Raw genomic sequence first — 21,579 nt, forward strand, 5'->3', positions numbered from 1 at the left:
AAATGTAAAGGAATGGGTTCTGGGTGGGTTATTCTTCAGAGGGTCAGTGTGGAACTTGTTGGGTCAAATAGCCTGTTTCCACATTGTAGGGAATCTAATCTAATCTAATCTAAACGAAGAAGATCTAATTGGCTTATGGCCTTGAAATTTAGATGATTGCAAGATATGCTACAGCAGCTGAACTGCAGATTTATGTTCTTGATATTAACCCATTGAAATAAAAGCCTGTTTCAGTAATGGTGACCATGACCATCTAGTTCACTAATGCATTTAAAAGTAACTCGCAGAATAGATGAAGAGAAACTAGTCAATGTGGTATATTTGGATTTCGCGAAGGCTTTAATAAGATCCTACGCAAGAGGCTGGTGGTCATAAGTAAAGCACACAAGATCACCAGTAATATATTTGCATGCATTGAGAATTTGCTGGCAAGCCAGAAATGGTAGGAATAAAAGGGTCTTCATTCACGGTGGCTGAATTATAACTAGCAGAGTACTCTGGTGCATGGGGCCCCAGCTATTCACAATGTATGTAAGTGACTTGGACGAGGGAACCAAGCAAAACATTTCCAAGTTTTTCTGATGATGCAAAACTAGGTGGGGTTGAGTGTTGTAACGGGGATGTCAAGAGGCTTCAAGGTGATCTGGATAAGCACATGGCAGATGTAGTAAAGCGTGGATAAATGTGAAGTTATACACTTTGATGTGAAAAGCAGAAAGACAGTATTTAGTGGAGATACATTGGAGAATGTGAACGTATAAGGGTTCTGGGTGAACTTGTATACTATCAATGAAAGCAGGCAGGTGCTGCAAGCAATTAGTCATAGAGGTCTAAAGCACAGAAAAATACCATTTGGCTCATTGAGTCTGCACTGGTTTAAAAAAAAAACAACCAGCCAATTATTCTAATCCCATTTATCAGCACTCGACCCATAGCCTTGTAAACCTTATGAGAGAATGGGTCTCACCCTGAACATCTACAAGACGAAGGTCCTTCTTCAACTTGGCCGAGCATCATGGAGCAAACCTTCGATGATCAAGGCCCACTGGGAGGCCTTGGAGACCATTGGCCACTTCCAATGCCTTGCAAGTGTCCTTTCGGCCAAAGCAGCTATTGGTGAAGAGATCCAGCATCGCCTCCAGTGTGCCAGTGCAGCCTTCAGCCATATTGAGGAAAAGGGTGTTCTAGAACAATACCAGATCCAACACCAAGATCACGATACAGAGCTGTGCTGGTTCCCACCCTCTTATGGCTGTAACGTATGGACGGTCTACAGCAGACACCTCAAGACACAGCAGTACCAACAATGCTCCCTGCATAAGATCCTGTGTATCCACTGAGAAGAAAGACAGCAACACCAGCACCTCGACCAGGCCAATATCCATAACATCGAGGCATTGGTCACAATGAACTGGACATGTCATCTGTATGACCGACACGAGATTCCCCTAGCAGGTGCTCTAGCTTCGAGATGGCACATGAGCCCCAGGTGAACAGAGGAAATGCTTCGGTGATCTCCTCAAGGCCTCATTGACGAAGTGCAACATTCCCATAGACACCTGGGAATCACTGGTCCAAGATGGTTCAAAGTGGAGCAGGAGCACCCAGGAAGGCAGCAAGCACCTCGAGACCTGTCTGGAAAAGTGGAAGCCAGGCGAAAACAGCATGCTGTCACCAATGCTCCACCCACCCTTCCTGAGACTATCACCTGCCTCAAGTGTAACGAAGCCTGCAGCAGCTGTATTGGTCTGTATAGCCATCTATTGACTCACTCTGAAAATGGAAGAGTCGTCGTCGTCATGCTCATCTGTGATGGGCCATCGATTATGAAGATACTTTAGCACCACAATTGTACACCTAAATATTAAAATGTTATGAGGGTTTCTGCCTCTTTCCCACCATCCTCCTGCAGCTTGCCTTAAATCTATGCCCCTGGTCATTGATTCCTCCATCAAGAGGAATGTTTCTTCCAGTCTACCCTGTAATATTTGTCTTAATTATGTGCCTCACTGTCTTCTCTGCTCCAATGAAACAACCACACTTCAGCTGTTTTTTTTATATAAATAAAATTCTCCAGCCCAGGCAAAATCCTAAAACATTTCCTCTGCACCCTCTCCAATGCAATCACACTCCTCCTGTAACATGGATCCCATATTTTGAGTGTATGCATTCTATCTGCTAAATTTTGCATTGGAAACTAATGATCAATCCTTCATTTGCTTTGTTGGATTGAAACATTTTTCAAATACCTTTATTGGTTTAGTGACAGGAGACAGAGGGTGCTGGTAGAAGGTTGTATGCGTGACTGCAGGCCTGGGAATCACTGGTCCATGATGGTTCAAAGTGGAGCAGGAGCCCCCAGGAAGGCAGCAAACACCTCGAGACCTGTTTGGAAAAGTGGAAGCCAGGCGAAAACAGCATGCATTCCATCAGGATCCCTGCTGCATCCATTATGTTTATGATCTACATAAAATATGTAGATGACAATGTCAGGGAGTGCTAACTAAACTTGCAGATGATTCAAAGATTGACCAGATAGTTGACAGTGAGGAATAAGGTCTTAAATTACAGAGATATAAATGGATTGATCAGATGGAATTTGAGGTGAGACGGATGTGAGGGTAGAGGCACTTTGGAAGAAAGAACCAATCGAAAGTAGTCGATGAATGGTAGAATACAAAGATTTTGAAGTGCTTGTCCACAGATCCCAGAAGATGGCAGGAGAGGTTAATAGGGTAACTAAGAAGGCATTTGGGATGCTTGTCTTTATCAGTTGTGGTATCAATTATAAGAGCAGGGAGGTTACATTGGAGGTGTATGAAACTTTGGTTAGGCCTCAGCTGGAGTACTGTGTGTAGTTCTGGTCATCACACTGTAGGAAGATGTAATTGCACTGGTGGGGAGGTGTAAAGGAGATACATCAGTTGCTATGGTTCTTTTCGCTGAGCTGGGAATTTGTGTTGCAGACGTTTCGTCCCCTGTCTAGGTGACCTCCTCAGTGCTTGGGAGCCTTCTGTGAAGCGCTTCTGTGTTTTTTCATCCGGCATTTATAGTGGTTTGTCTCTGCCGCTTCCGGTTGTCAGTTCCAGCTGTCCGCTGCAGTGGCCGGTATATTGGGTCCAGGTAGGTGTGTTTGTTGATAGAATCTGTGGGTGAGTGCCATGCCTCTAGGAATTCCCTGGCTGTTCTCTGTTTGGCTTGTCCTATAATAGTAGTGTTGTCCCAGTTGAACTCCTGTTTCTTGTCATCTGTGTGTGGCTACTAAGGATAGCTGGTCGTGTTGTTTCGTGGCTAGTTGGTGTTCATGGATACGGATCGTTAGCTGTCTTCCTGTTTGTCCTATGTAGTGTTTTGTGCAATCCTTGCATGGGATTTTGTACATCTACGTTGGTTTTGCTCATGCTGGGTATCGGGTCCTGGTGAGTTGTTGTCTGAGAGTGGCTATTGGTTTGTGTGCTGTTATGAGTCCTAGTGGTCATAGTAGTCTGGCTGTCAGTTCAGAAATGTTCTTGAGTATGGTAACGTGGCTAGTCCTTTGGGTTGTGGGATATCCTCATTCCGTTGTATTTCCCTTAGGCATCTGTTGATGAAATTGCAGGGTGTCTATTTTTGGCGAATACATTGTAGAGGTGATCTTCTTCCGCTTTTTGCAGTTCTGCTGTGCTGCAGTGTGTTGTGGCCCTTTTGAACAGTGTCTTGATGCAACTTCTTTTGTGTGTTGGGGTGGTTGCTTTTGTAGTTCAGGACTTGATCTGTGTGCGTGGCTTTCCTGTATGCCTTTGTGGCGAATTCTCCGTTCGGTGTTCTCTGTACCATCACGTCTAGGAATGGGAGTTGGTTGTTCTTTTCTTCCTCTCTAGTGAATCGGATTCCGGTGTGTGTTTTCTATTTGTGTTTTTAATGATTACAAAGGTGTCATCCACATATCTGACCCAGAGTTTGGGTTGAATTTGCGGTAAGACTTTGTTCTGATCTTTGCATTACGGCTTCTGCTATGAGTCCAGAGATGGGTGAGCCAAACGGTGTGCTGTTGATTTGTTCATATGTTTGGTTGTTGAATGTGAAGTGTGTTGTGAGGCACAGGTCCCGTCTTGTTGTCTGTTCTGTATGTCCAGCAGGTTGGCTATTGTTTCTCTGGCTATGGTTTTGTCGATAGAAGTGAACAGTGCCGTTACATCGAATGAGACCATAGTTTCTTCCTTGTCTCTCTGTATATTTCTGATGATGTCCAAGAATTCCTGTGTTGACTGTATAGAGTGTCTGGATCTGCTGATCAGGTGTTTCAGTTTCTGTTGTAGTTCTTTAGCCAGTTTGTGTGATGGTGTCCCTGGTAGCGATACGATGGGTCTGAGTGGGATGCCTGGTTTGTGCACTTTAGGTAGTCCATGGAATCTGGGGGTGGTGTTGCTTTCAGGTTTCGTTCTCTGTGGGTCAAACCTGATTATCTGTCCATTTTTTGTTTTGCACATTCCTCAGTGTGTTGTTTATCCTATTGGTGAGCTGTGGGGTGGGGTCAAACTCCCTCTTTTGGTAGGTGTTGGTATCTGCAAGTAGTTGCGCTTTCTGGGTGTATTCTGCTTTGTCCAGGATGACCGTCATTCTGCCTTTGTCTGCTGGTAATATGATTGTTCTTCTAATTTCTTAGTGTTTTTAGTGCTTCCCTCTCCTTGGTATTGAGGTTGTGTGTTTCTTTTCCTTGTTTTCCGATACCCAGCATGAGCAAAACCAATGTAGTGTACAAAATCCCATGCAAGGACTGCACAAAACACTACATAGGACAAACAGGAAGACAGCTAACGATCCGTATCCATTAACACCAACTAGCCACAAAACGACACGACCAGCTATCCTTAGTAGCCACACAAACAGATGACAAGCAACATGAGTTTGACTGGGACAACACGACTATTATAGGACAAGCCAAACAGAGAACAGCCAGGGAATTCCTAGAGGCATGGCACTCATCCACAGATTCTATCAACAAACACATCGACCTGGACCCAATATACCGGCCACTGCAACGTCAGCTGGAACTGACCACCGGAAGCGGCAGAGACAAACCACTATAAATGCCGGAGGAAACAACACAGAAGCGCTTCACAGGAGGCTCCCAACCACTGAGGATGTCACCTAGACAGGGGATGAAACTTCTACAACACAAATTCCCAGCTCGGCAAACAGAACCACAACAACGAACACCCGAGCTACAAATCTTCTCACAAACTTTGAGATTCACTAGGTTGTTGCGTGGGATGGGACATTTCAGCTACAAAGAGACACTGGATAAGCTTGGATTGTTTATTTTTGAGAAGAGAAGGTTTAGGGTGACCTGAGGGATGTGTATAAGATTGAGGGGTATGGACAAAGTGAATAGAAAGCAGTTGTTCCCTTTAGTCAAAGAGTCAAGAACAAGGGGACATAATTTGAACATGAACGATGGACGTTTAGACGGGATTTGGGGAAGACATTTTCACCCAAAAGGTGGTGGGGGCTCTGGAATGCACTGATGGAGTTGTTAAGGTGGGATTTATAATCACCTAGCAAGCAACAATTTGATTTCAGATAGTCAACGTGATTTTGTCAAAGGCAGGTCATGTCTCACAAACCTCCATTGAGTTTTTTGAGAAGGTGACCAAGCATGTAGATGAGGGTAGGGCAGTTGATGTGGTGTACATGGACTTCAGTAAAGCCTTTGATAAGGTTTCACAAGGTAGGCTGATGGACAAAATGCAGAGGCATTGAATTGAGGGTGATTTAGCAGTTTGGATTAGAAACTGGCTTTCTGAAAGAAGGCAGCGAGTGGTGGTTGATGGAAAATATTCAGCCTGGAGTCTGGTTACTAGTGGTGTGCCACAAGGATCTGTTTTGGGACCACTGCTGTTTGTCACTTTATAAATGACTTAGACGCAGGCATAGGTGGATGGGTTAGTAAATTTACAGATGACACTAAAGTCGGTGGAGTAGTGGACAGGTTACTGGGGGGACTTGGATAAACTGCAGAATTGTGCTGAGAGGTGGCAAATGGAGTTCAATGCAGTTAAATGTGAGGTGATGCACTTTGGGAAGAATAACAGGAAGGCAGAATACTCGGTCAATGGAAAGATTCTTGGTGTGGATGTGCGGAGGGATCTTGGAGTCCCTCTACGTAGATCCCTGAAAGTTGCCACCCAGGCTGATAGTGCTGTTAAGAAGGTATACGGTGTGTGAAGTTTCATTGGTAGAAGGATTGGGTTCCGGAGCTGCAATATCAGGCTGCAATGATACAAAACGCTTGTGTGGCCGCACTTGGAATATTGTGTACAGTTCCGGTTGCCCCATTACAGGAAGGATGTGGAAGCATTGGAAAAGTTATAGAGGAGATTTACCAGGATGATGTCTGCTCTAGAGGGAAGCTTTTATGAGGAAAGGCTGAGACACTTAGGTCTGTTCTCATTGGAAAGAAGAAGGCTAAGAGGGGATTTGATAGAGACGTACAAGATGCTCAAAGGATTTGATAGGGTAGACAGTCTTTTTTCTAGGATGATGTCATCAGCTTGTACGAGGGGGCATAACTACAAATTGATAGGTGATAGGTTTAAGACAGATGTCAGAGGCAGGTTCGTTACTCAGTGGTAAGGGCGTGGAATGCCCTACCTGCCAGTGTAGATAACTCAGCCACATTGGGGAGATTTAAACAATCCTTCAATAAGCACATGGATGATGATGGGATAGTGTAGGGGGATGAGCTTAGAAGAGTTCATAGGGCGGTACAACATTGAGGGCCGAAGGGCCTGTTCTGCGCTGTATTGTTCTGTGAAATTTTGTGACCTTTGAAAAGTGCTTGGATGAGCACTTGAGGTGTCATAACATCCAAGGTTATTTGCCTAGTGCAGGAAAGTGGGACTAGTGTAGGGTACTAAATTTTTTGGTGGCATAGACTTGATGGGCCAACTGGATATATAGTATCCCTTGCAAGGTCTGTTTTGTGGAACAATGAAACAATTTTGCCCCTCTCTTCTGTGAAGAAGTCAGATGGCAGAAAAAGAGTCATGTGATAGATGTACTTGCATGACATCAGAAGCATATTGCAGATGTGGAATGAGAACCTTTTTTGGGCTTCAAAATGCTATGGTGTAGAGACATCAGGGTGTCCTCGTGCATGAATTGCAAAAAATGAGTATGCAGGTGCAGCAAGTAATAAGGAAGGCAAATTGAACTCTGCTGTGTATTGCTAATATATAATATGAAAGTAGGGAAGTATTACTGCAATTGTACAAGGTATTACTGAGGTTGTACCTGGAGCATTGCGTACAATTTTGGTCCCCGTACTAGAGGATGTATATAGTGGTAATGAAGATGTTTCAGAAGGTCTATTAGATTTGTTTTCAGAGGTGGGTTTGTTTTATGAAGGGAGGTGGAGCAGTTTAGACTTGTCCTGTATGGAGTTTACATGAATAAGAGGAGATCTAATTGGCATAAGATGCTAAATGGGATTGACAAATTAGATGTAGAGCGTATGTTTCCTTATGTGAGGCAGTCTAAAACAAGAGGCCATAATTATAGGATAAGTGGTAGCAGATTTAAAACAGAAAGGGTCATGAATATGTGGAATTCATTACCCCAGAGTGCAGTGGATGTTGAATTTGAGTAAATTTCAGGAGGTGTTTGTTTGTTAGTTATTAATATTACAAATGGCTTGAATGATGATGAAGAACAGACAAGGTAGAGTTAAGACCTTGATGAGATCAGCCATGATCCTATTAAATAATGCAGCAAGCTTGAAGGGGTGAATTATCTACTGCTCCAAAATCTTAAGTTATTACTCTTGGCGTGATGTATAATATTTGAAATAAGTGACTAATAAATTTGATGTTTTGGTGCTTGGCAGCAAAGTTCAATACACAATCTAATATTGATGGTTGCATGCTTTCATGTTCTTGAATCAGCTTAGAAATGCTATACATGCATATTGTATGTATTTTAATGAAGGTCCTAGTTTGATAACCTGAAATAAAGTTTACTTTTCTAAGTTGTAGCTGGATATTTTGCTTTAACTGGCATGGTATGCTTGAATATTAAGAATAAAAATTTAAGTTTTCTTTTTTTTTCAAAAAATTAAATGTTGCATTTTCTATAAACTAATCCATATTGAGAGTAAAATCCAATTTAGCAATTGTCTTTCTGGCAAGAAATATGTCTAATTATTAGTAAGAACTCTTCAATTGACTTACATGTTTATATAATATGCAGATTAGTTATGGACTTGAGTTTCTGATGTCAATCAGAGTTTGAAATAATTAAGAAGTTCAAATGCATTTGACTACTTTACTGACTTAATTCATGTTGTCACCTGTGCTCTGCCTGAAGGCAGGTCCTTGGTCCATCATCTGCAGAAGAATCACTTTTTTGGCAACTTTGTCAATGCTTATTTGGCATTATCTTCCACTCTAAGGAGCAGGATAAGGAGGTCCTCAAATCTACCTCGGTTGGAACTGAAATCAAATCTACATTCTGCGCATAATTTTGAACCACACGCTAGACATCTAGCTAACTGAGCTAACCAGCCCCTTCTGTGATTTATTGCATTGAATTTTATCTGGTTTCTAACCATTAACTGTTGTTTAACCTTGTATATTTGAATCAGTGAAGAATTGAAAAATGCCCATTTATTCAATCAGTTGCATGTAGATCTCATGAATGTTGTAGATTCTCATAGGGATATTTAGTATCGAAACAGACCCTTCGGTCCAATTTGTCCATGCCAACCAGATATCCAAAATTCATCTAATCCCATTTTCCAGCATTTGGCCCATATCCCTCAACCCTTCTTATTCATATACCCATTCAGATGCCTTTTATATGTTGCAATTGTTCCAGCATTCTCTTCCTGTGGCAGTTCGTTCCATATATGAACCATCCCTTAGGTCCCTTTTTAAATCTTTCCCTCTCACCTTCAACCTAGGCCCTCTAGTTTGGACTCCCCTACTGGGCCTATTCATCCTACCCATGCCTCATGATTTTATAAACCTCTATAAGGTAACCCATTTGCTTCTGATGTTCCAGATAAAATAGCCCCAGCCTATTCAGCCTTTCCTTATAGCTCAAACCCTCCAATCATGACAATATCCTTGTTCAACTTGGAAGGGTTCATAAAAAAAAAACATCTTTCCTACAGCAAGGAGACCAGAACTGAACACAATATTCCAAAAGTGGCCTAACCAATGTCATGTACAGCTGCATCATGACCGCCCAACTCCTATATTCCATGCATTGACTAAAGGCAAGCTTACCAAACACCACCTTCACTATCTTGTCTACCTGGGATTCCGCTTTCAAATACCTTGCCATTAAGTGTATGAATCCTGCTCTGATCTGTCCTACCAAAATGTAGCACTTCAATTTTATTCATCTGCCACTCCCCAGTCCATTGCCCATCTGATCAAGAATCCATTGTACTCTGAGGTAACCTCCTTTGCTGTCCACTACACCATCAATTTTGGTGTCATCTATAAATTTACTAACTGTACCTTCTATATTCACATCCAAATCATTTATATTGATGACAAAAAGCAGTGAACCCAGCACTGCTGCCTGTGGCACACTACTGGTCACAGGCTGAGAAGCAACCCTCCCCCACCACCTAGCCAATTTTGTATCCAGGTGGCTGATTCTCCCTATATTCCATGTGATTTAACCTTGAATGTTCATTTAAGATAGACAGCCCTAATCATATTTTGCTGATGAACTATGAAACTGCCTGCAATTGCCTAACTGGTGAATTTTTAAATTCAGTAATTCTTTAAAAGGTTTACTAACTGCATGCCACTTTTTCTTCAGAAGATAAGAGACTGGGTTGGCAAAACTGGACAAACCTAGAAGAGCAACAGTTTTTTTTTAAATTTAGCTCAATTTTGTTGCACTATGTCATTTGCTATGTGAAATTTTGGAGATCTGTTCCTAAAATCAGCTTCTTGCTGATATAGGCAAAAGTGAGGACTGCAGGTGCTGGAAACCAGAGTCTAGATTAGAGTGGTGCTGGAAAAGCACAGCAGGTCAGGCAGCAAGGAGAAAGAAAATCAATGTTTCGGGCAAAAGCCCTTCATCAGGAATGGAGGCAGGGAGCCTCCAGGGTGGAGAGCTGAATGATGGGGTGGGGCTGGGGAGAAGGCAGCAAAGATTCTTGTGGAGAGAGGAGAACTTCTTCAAGGTAGGCATCCTTGCAAGCAGATTTGCAGTAAGGTTAAAATCAACTAGGCAGAAGTGAGGACTGCAGATCCTGGAAAGCAGAGTCAGAAAGTAAGAGAATTCAATCTTGAATTTCAGGCCAGTTAATGTCTGACAGCAGGGCAGGCTGTACTTAAATCCAAAGTGCATAACACAATAATTTTGCATGAAATCACAGGCAAACTAAAGGTGGTCTTTAAGTATCTTCTGGCCACATTGAACCCCACCCTATCTAATTTGCTTTGGGATGATGGTCTTTTGTACAATGCCTTCTTGACCCAAGAATTTCTTTCAGGTTGTGAGAACGATTGTGTACGACAGTCAGTATTTCCACTATCATCTGAGCAGTTCCTTGTTATCGAATTGTGTAGGTCATTGAATCATTTGATAATTTTGTTCTGTTTATTCAGGGCGAATTGGTGACTGCATCAAAGGCAATCATTGAGAAGGAATATCAACCACGGGTGATTGTGAGCACTGCCCCAAATCCCTTCAACAAACTGACAGACCGTGAACTTGATGAGTACCGGAAAGAAGTTGAACGAAAACAGAAGGGGCCTGAAGGCAAGTTGTTAATAGTTGTTTTAAAACCTATTGATTTGATTCTTTAGAAATCTGATTTAACTAACAATCTGTTCAAATATACTTTGTACATTTGGTGCAATCAAACAGCTGCAAATTGATACTTTTCAGCACTATTATATCTAAAGCAGTTCAGTACAAAAAATGTAAATCTGTTTTGGTCACTTATTTGCCATGACCATTTGTCCCAATAGTAGCTATTTCCACCTGGCAACTTGGAGACAACATCAATTTGGGAAAGAAGTTGTTCAGTTTCTGTTTTATTAAATTGTGGTGCTGTCAAATAGCTGCAGATTGCATAAATGCACTACCCCTGATGAAAATGCTACTTGGTACTGCTCAACACTTTTACATCAAAAGCAGGTTACCATTAAAAAATTCCTTTCTCTAAGGGACATTAGTGAACCAGATGTGTGTATGGCTGCTGTTAAGCTACTTTTTTTACTGGGTCTTTTCTATTGAATTTATATCTGAAAGGAATTGATTGGCTTTTCATTTACACCTATCTGAATGTGTTTATGTACTGGTTTAAAAAAGCTCATTCTGTTGTTTTGTGTGTTTCGTCAATGCGAATGCGCTGTAACGTGATTGATGAGTTGGGGGAACACTGTTTCTACAGCGTAAACCTTTTAACTGTGTGTTGGCTATAAGCGATTACAATGCCAACACTTAAAACGCTGTTTCTAAAGTGTGATTTTTCTGTAACGCAGTGTTGCACAAGAACGCAACCATCATGTAAAAGAAGAACTTAGTATATTAAAGCTGAAGCGTTACAAAAAATTGGGAGAGCATTGAGGTATCACTTCCTACTTAAGTTGATTTCAGATCTGATTATTTCTGTCACTAAGACATGGTTGAGAGAGGGGCAGATTTGACAGCTCAATATTCCAAAATGTAGAGTCTTCAGGGAAGAAGCTAAAACAGGAGTGGGTGTCACAACAACGATCAGGGAATCTATTACAGCAGTGAGGAGGAATGATGTGTTAGAAGGCTCTTTGAATTAAGCCGTATGGATAAAACCTAAAAACCAAAAAATAGCAATCCTATTGGGAGGAGTGTACTAAAAACCTCCTAACAGTCTAAGAGAGAGAGAAGAGCAGAAGTGCACGTGTGGGCAAATTTCAGAGAAGTATAAAAGTAATAAGGTTGTGATTAGTAGGATCATTTAAGTATATTTGTGACTTGAAGCCTGTGTCTACTGGAGATCTGCAGGGATCAGTGCTGGGCCTTTGCAGGTTGTAGCTTATATATATATTCAGTTTAGACTTAAATGAGGGAGGGCTAATCAGTAAATGTGAGGTTGATACAAAAATTGGTGATGTGGTAAATAGTGAAGGGAGTGTCTTGGATTACAGGAGGATTATACAGTCATATGCCACAGAAATAGGACCTTTGGCCCAACTCATCTGTGCTGACCAGGTTTCCTAAACTTAACTATTCCTACTTTCCTGTGTTTGACCCATATCCCTCTAAACCTTTCCTATCCATGTACCTGTTCAAAAGTGTTATAAACACTGCAATTGTACCTGCGTCCAGCACTTTCTCTGACAGCTTGTTCCATTTATGCACCACCCTCTGTGAAAAAGTTGCCCCTCTAATCCTTTCTACATAAGAAATGGTAGGTCTTCTGGCCTGTCAAGCTTGCTCCGCCATTCAATAAGATCAAGGCTGGTCTTTGCGTGGACTTAGCTCACCATAACTTTAACCTTAACCTTAACCATAACCTTAAATCCTTTTCAAAATGAATGGATTCAAAAATCCATCTATCTTTGCTTTAAAAACATTTCAAATTATAGAGTCATAGAGATGTACAGCATGGAAACAGACCCTTCAGTCCAACCTGTCCACAGCGACCAGATATCCCAACCCATTCTAGTCCCCCGTGCCAGCAACCGGCCCATTTCCCTCCAAACCCTTCCTATTTATTATACCCATCCAAATGCCTCTTAAATGTTGCAATTGTACCAGCCTCCACCACATCTTCTGGCAGCTCATTCCATACATGTACCACCCTCTGCATGAAACAGTTGCCCCTTGGGTCTCTTTTATATCTTTCCCCTATCACCCTAAACCTATGCCATCTAGTTCTAAATTTGTCTATTTATCCTATCCCTGCCCCTCATAATTTTGTAAACTTCTATAAGGTTACCCCTCAGCCTCCGATGCTCCAGAGAAAACAGCCCCAGCCTGTTCAGCCTCTCCCTATAGCTCAAATCCTCCAACCCTGGCAACATCCTTGTAGATCTTTGCTGAATCCTTTCAAGTTTCACAACATCTTTCTGATAGGAAGGAGACCAGAATTACACGCAATATTCCAACAGTGGCCTGACCAATGTCCTGTACAGCCGCAACATGACCTCCCAATGCCTGTACTCAATACTCTGACCAATAAAGGAAAGCATACCAAACGTTGCCTTCACTATCCTATCTACCTGCAACTCCACTTTCAAGGAGCTATGAACCTACACTCTTTGTTCAGCAACACTCTTTAAGACCTAACCATTAAGTGTATAAGTCCTGCTAAGATTTGATTAGATTAGATTAGATTTGCAGTGTGGAAACAGGCCCTTCGGCCCAACAAGTCCACACCGACCCGCCGAAGCGAAACCCACCCATACCCCTACATTTACCCCTTACCTAACACTATGGGCAATTTAGCATGGCCAATTCACCTGACCCGCACATCTTTGGACTGTGGGAGGAAACCGGAGCACCCGGAGGAAACCCACGCTGACACGGGGAGAATGTGCTTTCCCAAAATGTAGCACCTCTCATTTATCTGAATTGAACTCCATCTGTCACTTCTCAGCCCATTGGCCCATCTGGTCCAGATCCTGTTGTAATCTGAGGTAACCCTCTTTGCTATCCACTACACCTCCAATTTTGATGTCATCTGCAAACTTGCTAACTGTACCTCTTATGCTCGCATCCAAATCATTTATGTAAATGACAAAATGTAGAGAGCTCAGCACCGATCCTTGTGGCACTTCACTATCACAGGCCTCCAGTCTGAAAAACAACCCTCTCCCGCCACCCTCTGTTTTCTACATTTGAGCCAGTTCTGTATACAAATGGCTAGTTCTCCCTGTATTCCATGAGATCTAACCTTGCTAATCAGTCTCCCATGTTGAACACCGTTCTGAAGTCCAAATAGATCACATCTACTGCTCTGCCCTCATCTATCATCTTTGTTATTTCTTCAAAAAAACTCAAATCAAGTTTGTGAGACATGATTTCCTACGCACAAAGCCATGTTGACTATCCCTAATCAGTCCTTGCCTTTCCAAATACATGTACATCCTGTCCCTCAGGATTCCCGCCAACAACTTGCCCACCACTGAGGTCAGGCTCACCATCTATAGTTCCCTGGCTTGTCTTTACCGCCCTCCTTAAACAGTAGCACCACATTAGCCAACCTCCAGTTTTCCGGCACCTCACCTGTGACTATCGATGAGACAAATATCTCAGCAAGAGGCCCAGCAATCACTTCTCTAGCTTCCCACAGAGTTCTCGGATACACCTGATCAGAGGTAGCCTCAACTGCTTCACTGGGCAGGGAATTTCACAGATTCACCACCCTTTGGGTGAACGAGTTTCTCCTCAACTCAGTCCCAAGTCCCCTCATTTAGAGGGTATGACCCCTCGTTCTAGTTTCACCCACCAGTGGAATCAACCTCCCTGCTCTTAACTGTTCCCTTCATAATCTTATCCATTTCCTCACTCTCTTCTAAATTCTAATAAGTATAGTCCTAGTCTACTCCATATCTCCTCATAAGCCAACCCTCTGAATTCCAGAATCAACCTCCTCTTGACCCCCTCCAGTGCCAGTACATCCTTTATCAAGTCAGGAGACCAAAACTGTACGCAGGAGGAACTTCTTCTCTGAGGATTGAGTCTTTGAAACTCTTTGCGCCGAGAGTTTCAGGGTCTAAGTCCTTGTGTATATTTAAGGCTGAGAGAGATTTCTGATCTGAAATGGGATCGAGGGTTACAGGAAAAGGGAAGGAATATGGATGTGAGGAATGCTATTGAATGGTGGTGTATGCTCAAAGGGCTGAATGGCCTCATCATGTGCCATTGTTATGCTCTTGTTTAGATGGTTTGATGAGTAGCAAATGGAATTCAATTCAAATAAGTGAGAGGTGATTAACTTGGGCAGGAGAAACAAGGAAAGGGAATATGCCATGAACAGTGGCACCCTGGGAAACACTGAGGATCAGAGGCACCTTAATGTGTGTTTTCACCAGTCCCATAAGGTAATGGGTCAGATAGATAAAATTGTTACGAAGGCATATTGGATACTCGTCTTTATTAGCCCAAGCAAAGATTTTAAGATCTGGGAAGTTGTGCTGGAATTCTATAAAAAGTTGGTTAAGCCACAGCTAGAGTATTATGTCCAATTCTGGAATCCACGTTATAGGAGGGATGCGATTGCACTGCAGAGGATGTGGAAGAGATTTATCAGGATGTTGCCTGTGCTCTAGAGCTTCAGTATGAAGAGAGATTGGATAGTCTGGGGTCGTTTTCTTTGAAGGTGGATGATGGAGGGGACAGGATATATGATTGATTGATTGAAATATATTAAATAATGTAGGGCATTGACAGGGTAAAAGGGAGGAACGTTTCCTTACAGTGGAGGGAATCAATGACAAGGGGGCATTGATTTAAAGTAAGGAGCAGGATATTTAGAGGAGGAAAAGCTTTTTTATGGAGGGTGGTAGCAAACTCGAGCTCACTGCCTGTAAGAGTGATACAGGCAGAAATCCTCATAATATTTAAGATGCATTTAGATGCACACTTGCAATCCCAGGACATAAAAGCTATAGGCCAAGTGCTGGAACATGAACTGGACTAGTTAGGTTGTTTTTAACTGGCACAGACTGTGTGGATCAAAGACCTTTTTCCTATAGATCTCTGACTCCATGATAACATAGCTTACTATAAGAGAGAAAGACTTGGCATGGAACAGCCTAGAAAAGGTTATTGCATGTGATGGGAAACTTGTACTACAACACAAAAATCACATTATAAAAGCCCGTTGCTCATGAGTAGTGGGAATGAATTATGAATTTTTGAACTCTGAAAACATGGCAAGCTACTGATCATGAAGTTTCATGTATTCTGCAAGCCATGAGTTCTACAATTTGGAACTAGAGATCAACCTAGCGAGCATTCTGTGGGTTGCCTCCAATGCCTGAATATTTTTCCTCAAATAAAGGGACCAAAATTGTTGGCTTTCTAAAAACAAAATCCAAGTGCACCACATCCACTGGTTCTCCCTCATCTATTTAACTAGTTATGTCCTCCCAAAGATACATTAGCTTTGTCAAACATGATTTCCCTTTCAACAATCTGTGTTGAATATTTTTTAATGCAGCTGGTATTTTCCAAGTGTCATACTGTTCCAGCCTTTATAATAGACTCTGGCATTTTCCCTACTTTTCTTTCAGTCTTGGGATATGAGCAACACTGGCTGGGCCAGCATTCATTGCATGTCCCAAGTCATCTTTTGAGTCAGTGGTGGTAAGCTGCCTTCCTAAATTGCTGCAGTCTATTTTGTATAGGTACACTCAATGCCATTAAGGAGAAAGTTCCTGAATATTGGCTTGGTAACATTGAAGGACCAACCTGTGTATTTCCAAGTCTGGATGGTCAGTGGCTTGGAAGCAAAGTTTCAGGTGGTGGTATTCCCATTATCTGTGGCCCTTGACCTTTTAGGTCGCAACCATAGTAGGTTTGGAAGGTGCTAACTGGGGATTTGCTAAGAAAAGAAAACTGTGTGAATTCCAGACTGATTTACCTGTCTATTTTTTAAAAAGAAGTTGCATTACATTTGTTACCCTCCAAACTGCTGGTAATATTTCAGAATCCACAGAAAACCACGTCAGTAGGGGACAATTGTATGTGGATAATCACTTGAACTTAGATTGGCTATGGGAGAAGTGCTAGAAATTGAGATTTGTGTAGATAGGCCAACACTAACTCAACACAAAGGGCCTCTTCTGTGCTGTTTGACCATCTCAATGACAAGAAAGATTGCAAATTCCCTTTACATTTGCAGGCCTTGGAGAGCATTCCCAATAGTGGGCAGAAGGATTCAGCCCAATACCACTGCCATTTCTCGTCAGTATAGGTCTAAGCAGGTTTAAGAGCTGAATTTCAGAAGTAAGGTGATGGTGACTTCCTTTGACATCAAGGTAGCATTTGGCATGGTGTGGCATTGAGGAACCCTGGACAAATTGAAGGCATTAGGAATGAGGGGCAAGGAAAATATGGTGCGCTGGCTGGAAGCTGTTAGGTGAATTGGCCATGCTAAATTGCCCGTAGTGTTAGGTGAAGGGGTAAATGTAGGAGAATGTGGGTTACTCTTCGGCAGGTTGGTGTGGACTTGTTGGGTCGAAGGGCCTGTTTCCACACTGTAAGGAATCTAAATGTAATCTAATCTAATCTAATGCAATTATTGAAAGCATTGTAGAACAAACAGTCATCAACTGCTTCATCAATGATCTTTCCTCTGTCCTAAGGTCTGAAATTGGGATAATATCATCATTCAGTCAGTCCAATTCACAATTCCTCAGATAAATTAAGAGCCAGTGCCTAAATGGCCAAAATTCAAGCTTATGCTAATCAATAATAAATAATATTCATATACATAAGTAAAACGCAAGAGGCATCTTCTACAAGAGAGATCCTGAGCATCTTCTCTTAGTATTCAATTGGATTAGCATTAGTGATTCCTCAGCATAAACATCATTGTGGTTCCTAAAGACCAGAACTAAGCAAGGCAGAGGTTGAATATTCTGAGGTGAGTAACTTATAACCTGACCCCCACCCTTTTTTTTTTGCTGTATTCTACTAGAATATTGTCCACATGCCTAGAAGAGTGCAGCTCTGTCAACATTTGCAGAGCTCAACATCATCCAGAATAAACCAGTCCATTTGATTGGCACTCCAGCAATCATCTTGAAAATTCACATCTTCCACATATGTGCCATGTCTGCAATATGCATTCATCAAGGTTCTTTCAACAGCACAGTACAAATCTGATGCTTCTCCTACTTAGAAGAACAAGGAACGTGACCAAAGAACAAAGAAAATTTACAGTCCAGTTACAGGCCCTTCGGCCCTCCAAGCCTGAGCCGATCCAAATCCTCTGTCTAAACCTATCGCACAATTCCTAAGCATCTATATCTCTCTACTCCCCACCTACTCATGCATCTGTCCAGATGCACCTTAAATGAATCTACTGTGCCTGCCTCTACTATCTCTGCTGGCAATGTGTTCCAGGCACACACCACTTCTGTGTAAAGTACTTGCCGCATGTATCCCCCTTAAACGTTTCACCTCTCGCCTTGAACACGTGACCTCTCATCACTGAACCCTTCACCCTGGGGAAAAAGCTGATCTCTATCCACCGTGTATATCCTTCAAGGTTTCGTAGACCTCAGTCAGGTTCCCACCTCAATCTCCTTTTTTCTAATGAAAACAATCCTAACCTACTCAACTTCTCTTCATAGCTAGCAGCTTCCATACCAGGCAACATCCTCGTAAACCTTCTTTGCACCTTTTCCAAAGCGTCCACATCCTTTTAGTAATGTGGCGACCAGAATTGTACACCGTATTCTAAATGTGGCCGAACCAATGTCTTCTACAATTTTAACATGACCTGCCAGCTCTTCTACTCAATAGCTTGCACAGTGAAGGCAAGCATTCTAGATGCCTTCTCGACCGCTCTATCCACATGTGCAGCCACCTTCAGGGTATAATTGACCTGAACTCCCAAATCTCTACTCATCAACTTTTCCCCAAGGCTCTTCCGTTTACTGTATAATTCGCTCTCGAATTAGACTTCCCAAAATGTATCACCTTACATTTGCCTGGATTGAACTTCATCTGCCACTTCTCTGCCCAACTCTCCAGTCTATCTATATTCTCCTGTATTCTTTGACAGTCCCCTATTCTTTTTGCTACTCCATCAATCTTTGTGTCATCTGCAAACTTACTGATCATTTATGTATATTACAAACAACAATGGCCTTGATCCCTGTGGAACTCCACTAGTCACTTTTCTTTTCAAGAAACTCCTTTCAACAACTACTGTCTCCTGTTGCTCAACCAGTTCTTTATCCACCTTGCTAGAACACCGTGCACACCATGTGACTTCACTTTCACCATTAGTCTACCAATGGGAACCTTATCAAATGCCTTACTAAAATCCATGTATATGACATCTACAGCCCTTCCTTCATCTATCAACTTGGTCACTTCCTCAAAGAACTCTAAGTTGGTAAGGAACGATCTCCCCGGCACAAAACCATGTGGTCTATCGCAGATGTCTTTTCCAAATATAAATAGATTTTACCCCTAAGTACCTTCTCCAGCAACTTTCCCACCACTGACATAAAGCTCAGTGGTCTGTAGTTACCTGGAATATCCCTACTACCCTTCTTGTATAGAAAGAAAATATGAGCAACCTTCCAGTCCTCTGGCACCACACCTGTGTTTAAGGGTGCTACAAAGATATCTGTCAGGGCCCCAGTTATTTCCTCTCTCGCCTCCCTCAGCAACCTGGGATAGATCCCATCAGTCCTGGGGATTTGTCCACTTTAGTATCCTTTAGACCAACTTAATCTGTATCATTTTTCCTTCACTGTCACTGGGGGAAAATCTGCCCTCGCTGACCCTCCCCTGAATAGCACTGTGGATTTGTACTACATCAGTTAATAAGATGAGTAATAATTTGCCCTGTGATGCCATGAATAAGCTGAAAAATAACCTTATACAGACCCGAATGCATCTCGGGGGGGGGGGGGGGAAGGGAAACAAAAGTTAATCCTCTGAAATTCATTTTTCTGGTCCTTTAGAATGTTTCAGAAAATAACAGGGGCTTCAGCTGGTTTGCATAATCAGCTTACAGATTTCTAGGTTGGTGCCTAGTTTTCTTGTCTGAATTAAAGCAATTTGGTGTAAGATCGCTGGCCAGATCACACCTTTACCACTGCCAGATTGGTGTGCATGCTGATCTTGCACAAGAAATGAAAATAAAACACACCTCTCTATGCAGCCAGGAAGCATAAATGGGAATTTGGAAGAACTATGCCTTAATCTTTCAGCTTAGAGCGCATCTAGAAAAGTCCAAATTTAGCCAGTGTTCACTGTTAAGATAAGCTAGATCTACATTCAATTACATATTTTTAATGAAACCTGTAGAGAGCAATTCTCAAGGGCAGTTAGGATGGGCAATGGATCCTGGCCTGGCTAGCAAAGCTCATATCTGCTGAATGAATGAGAAACATCAAAGTTCCAGCAAATCTTAATAGCATAACTGGTAAGCATTTCATCATGAATGAAATCTTGCTCAGGTTTGACTAGCAACTCGTAGAAGCATCTGGTGTTTGGGATATTGTTACGGACCAGATCAAACCCTTCTCAATAGTTTAAAAAGTTAGCTTACACCTCACTTTTTCTTTTAAGGTAGATGTGAAATGCCTGCTCCAGACTCGGGTACAACTGGTCAAACCACTCAACATTAAGCAAAACTCTATTTATTTAAATACTATAGTTAAAACCAAGGAATCTAGAATTCCACAGGAATCTGTTCTGGAACCTCTGCTATTTGATTTTTAGAAATGATTTGGAAGGATGTGTTAGTAAGTTTGCTAATGACACAAAGGTTGGTGGAGTGGTAGATACTGTGGAGGGCTACTGGTAGGTTCCTAACGGGACATTGACAGGATGTAGAACTGGCTTGAAAAGTGGCCGATGAAGTTCAACCTGGAAAAGTGTGAAGTGATTCATTTTGGAAGGTCGAATTTGAGTGCAGAATACAGAGCTAAAGGCAGGGTTCTCGACAGTGTGGAGGAACAGACGGATCTTTTGGGTCCATGTCCATAGATCCTTCTAAGTTGCCACCCTAGTTAATAGGGTTGTTAAGGAGGCGTATGGTTTGTTGGCTTTCAGTAGCAGGAGCATTGAGTTTAAAAGCCACAAGGTTATGCTGCAGCTCTGTAGAGCTCTGGTTAGACCACACTTGGAATATGGTATCCAGTTCTGGTCGCCTTATTATAGGAAGGATGTGGAAGCTTTAGAGAGGATGCAAAGGATATTTACCAGGATGCTGCCTGGAGTGGAGGGCTTGTTTATTGAAGAAAGTTTGAAAGAGCTAGGGCTTTTCTCATTGGAGCAAAGAAGGATGACCGGTGACTTAATAGATGTGTACAAGATGATGAGAGGTATAGATCGTGAATAGCCAGAGACTTTTTTTCCCAGGGTGGAAATGTCTATCATGATGGGGTATAATTTTAAGGTGATTGGAGAAAAGTTATGGGGAGATGTCAGAGGTAGGTTCTTTACACAGTAGTGGGTGGATGGAATGCCCTGCCAGTGGTGGTAATAAAGTCAGACACATTAGGGACATTTAAGCGACTCTTGGATAGGCACATGGACAATAGTACAATGAAGGGTATGTCAGTTAGTCTGATCTTAGTAGGATAAAAGGTTGGTGCAGCTTTGAAGAGCCTGTACTGTCCTATATTCTATGTTCTAGAATAACTTACCAGTGGAAAACCTAACTGAATAATAGATACAGTATCTTTTACTATTTAACTGTTCCAATATAATAACATCTCATAAACACATCCCTTGGCCTAAAGGTAAATTCAGATCCAGGTTCTTACATGCAGGAGGGAACAACATTTGAGAGATTTCAGAGAAAGTCAGTTAGGAATCATTGACTGAACCTTGCAATCCTTCAGGGACCCAAAAAAGCTTCCAACTCTATAGCTTTTTTTAAAA

The 21,579-nt window shown here is 42.1% G+C and overlaps 1 protein-coding gene across 4 annotated transcripts in view; it reads left to right on the forward strand.

Moving 5' to 3' along the window:
• Positions 1-21,579, forward strand: part of add1 (adducin 1 (alpha)) — a 170,951-nt gene that overhangs the window by 135,714 nt on the left and 13,658 nt on the right. For all 4 annotated transcript variants that reach the window (XM_060834616.1, XM_060834598.1, XM_060834589.1 and 1 more), the window contains one exon: positions 10,614-10,767. In XM_060834616.1, the coding sequence (XP_060690599.1) occupies positions 10,614-10,767 (154 nt within the window). The remainder of the gene's footprint in view (positions 1-10,613; positions 10,768-21,579) is intronic.

The sequence above is a fragment of the Hemiscyllium ocellatum genome, chromosome 2, assembly GCF_020745735.1.
Source record: "Hemiscyllium ocellatum isolate sHemOce1 chromosome 2, sHemOce1.pat.X.cur, whole genome shotgun sequence".
Classification (NCBI taxonomy): domain Eukaryota; kingdom Metazoa; phylum Chordata; class Chondrichthyes; order Orectolobiformes; family Hemiscylliidae; genus Hemiscyllium; species Hemiscyllium ocellatum.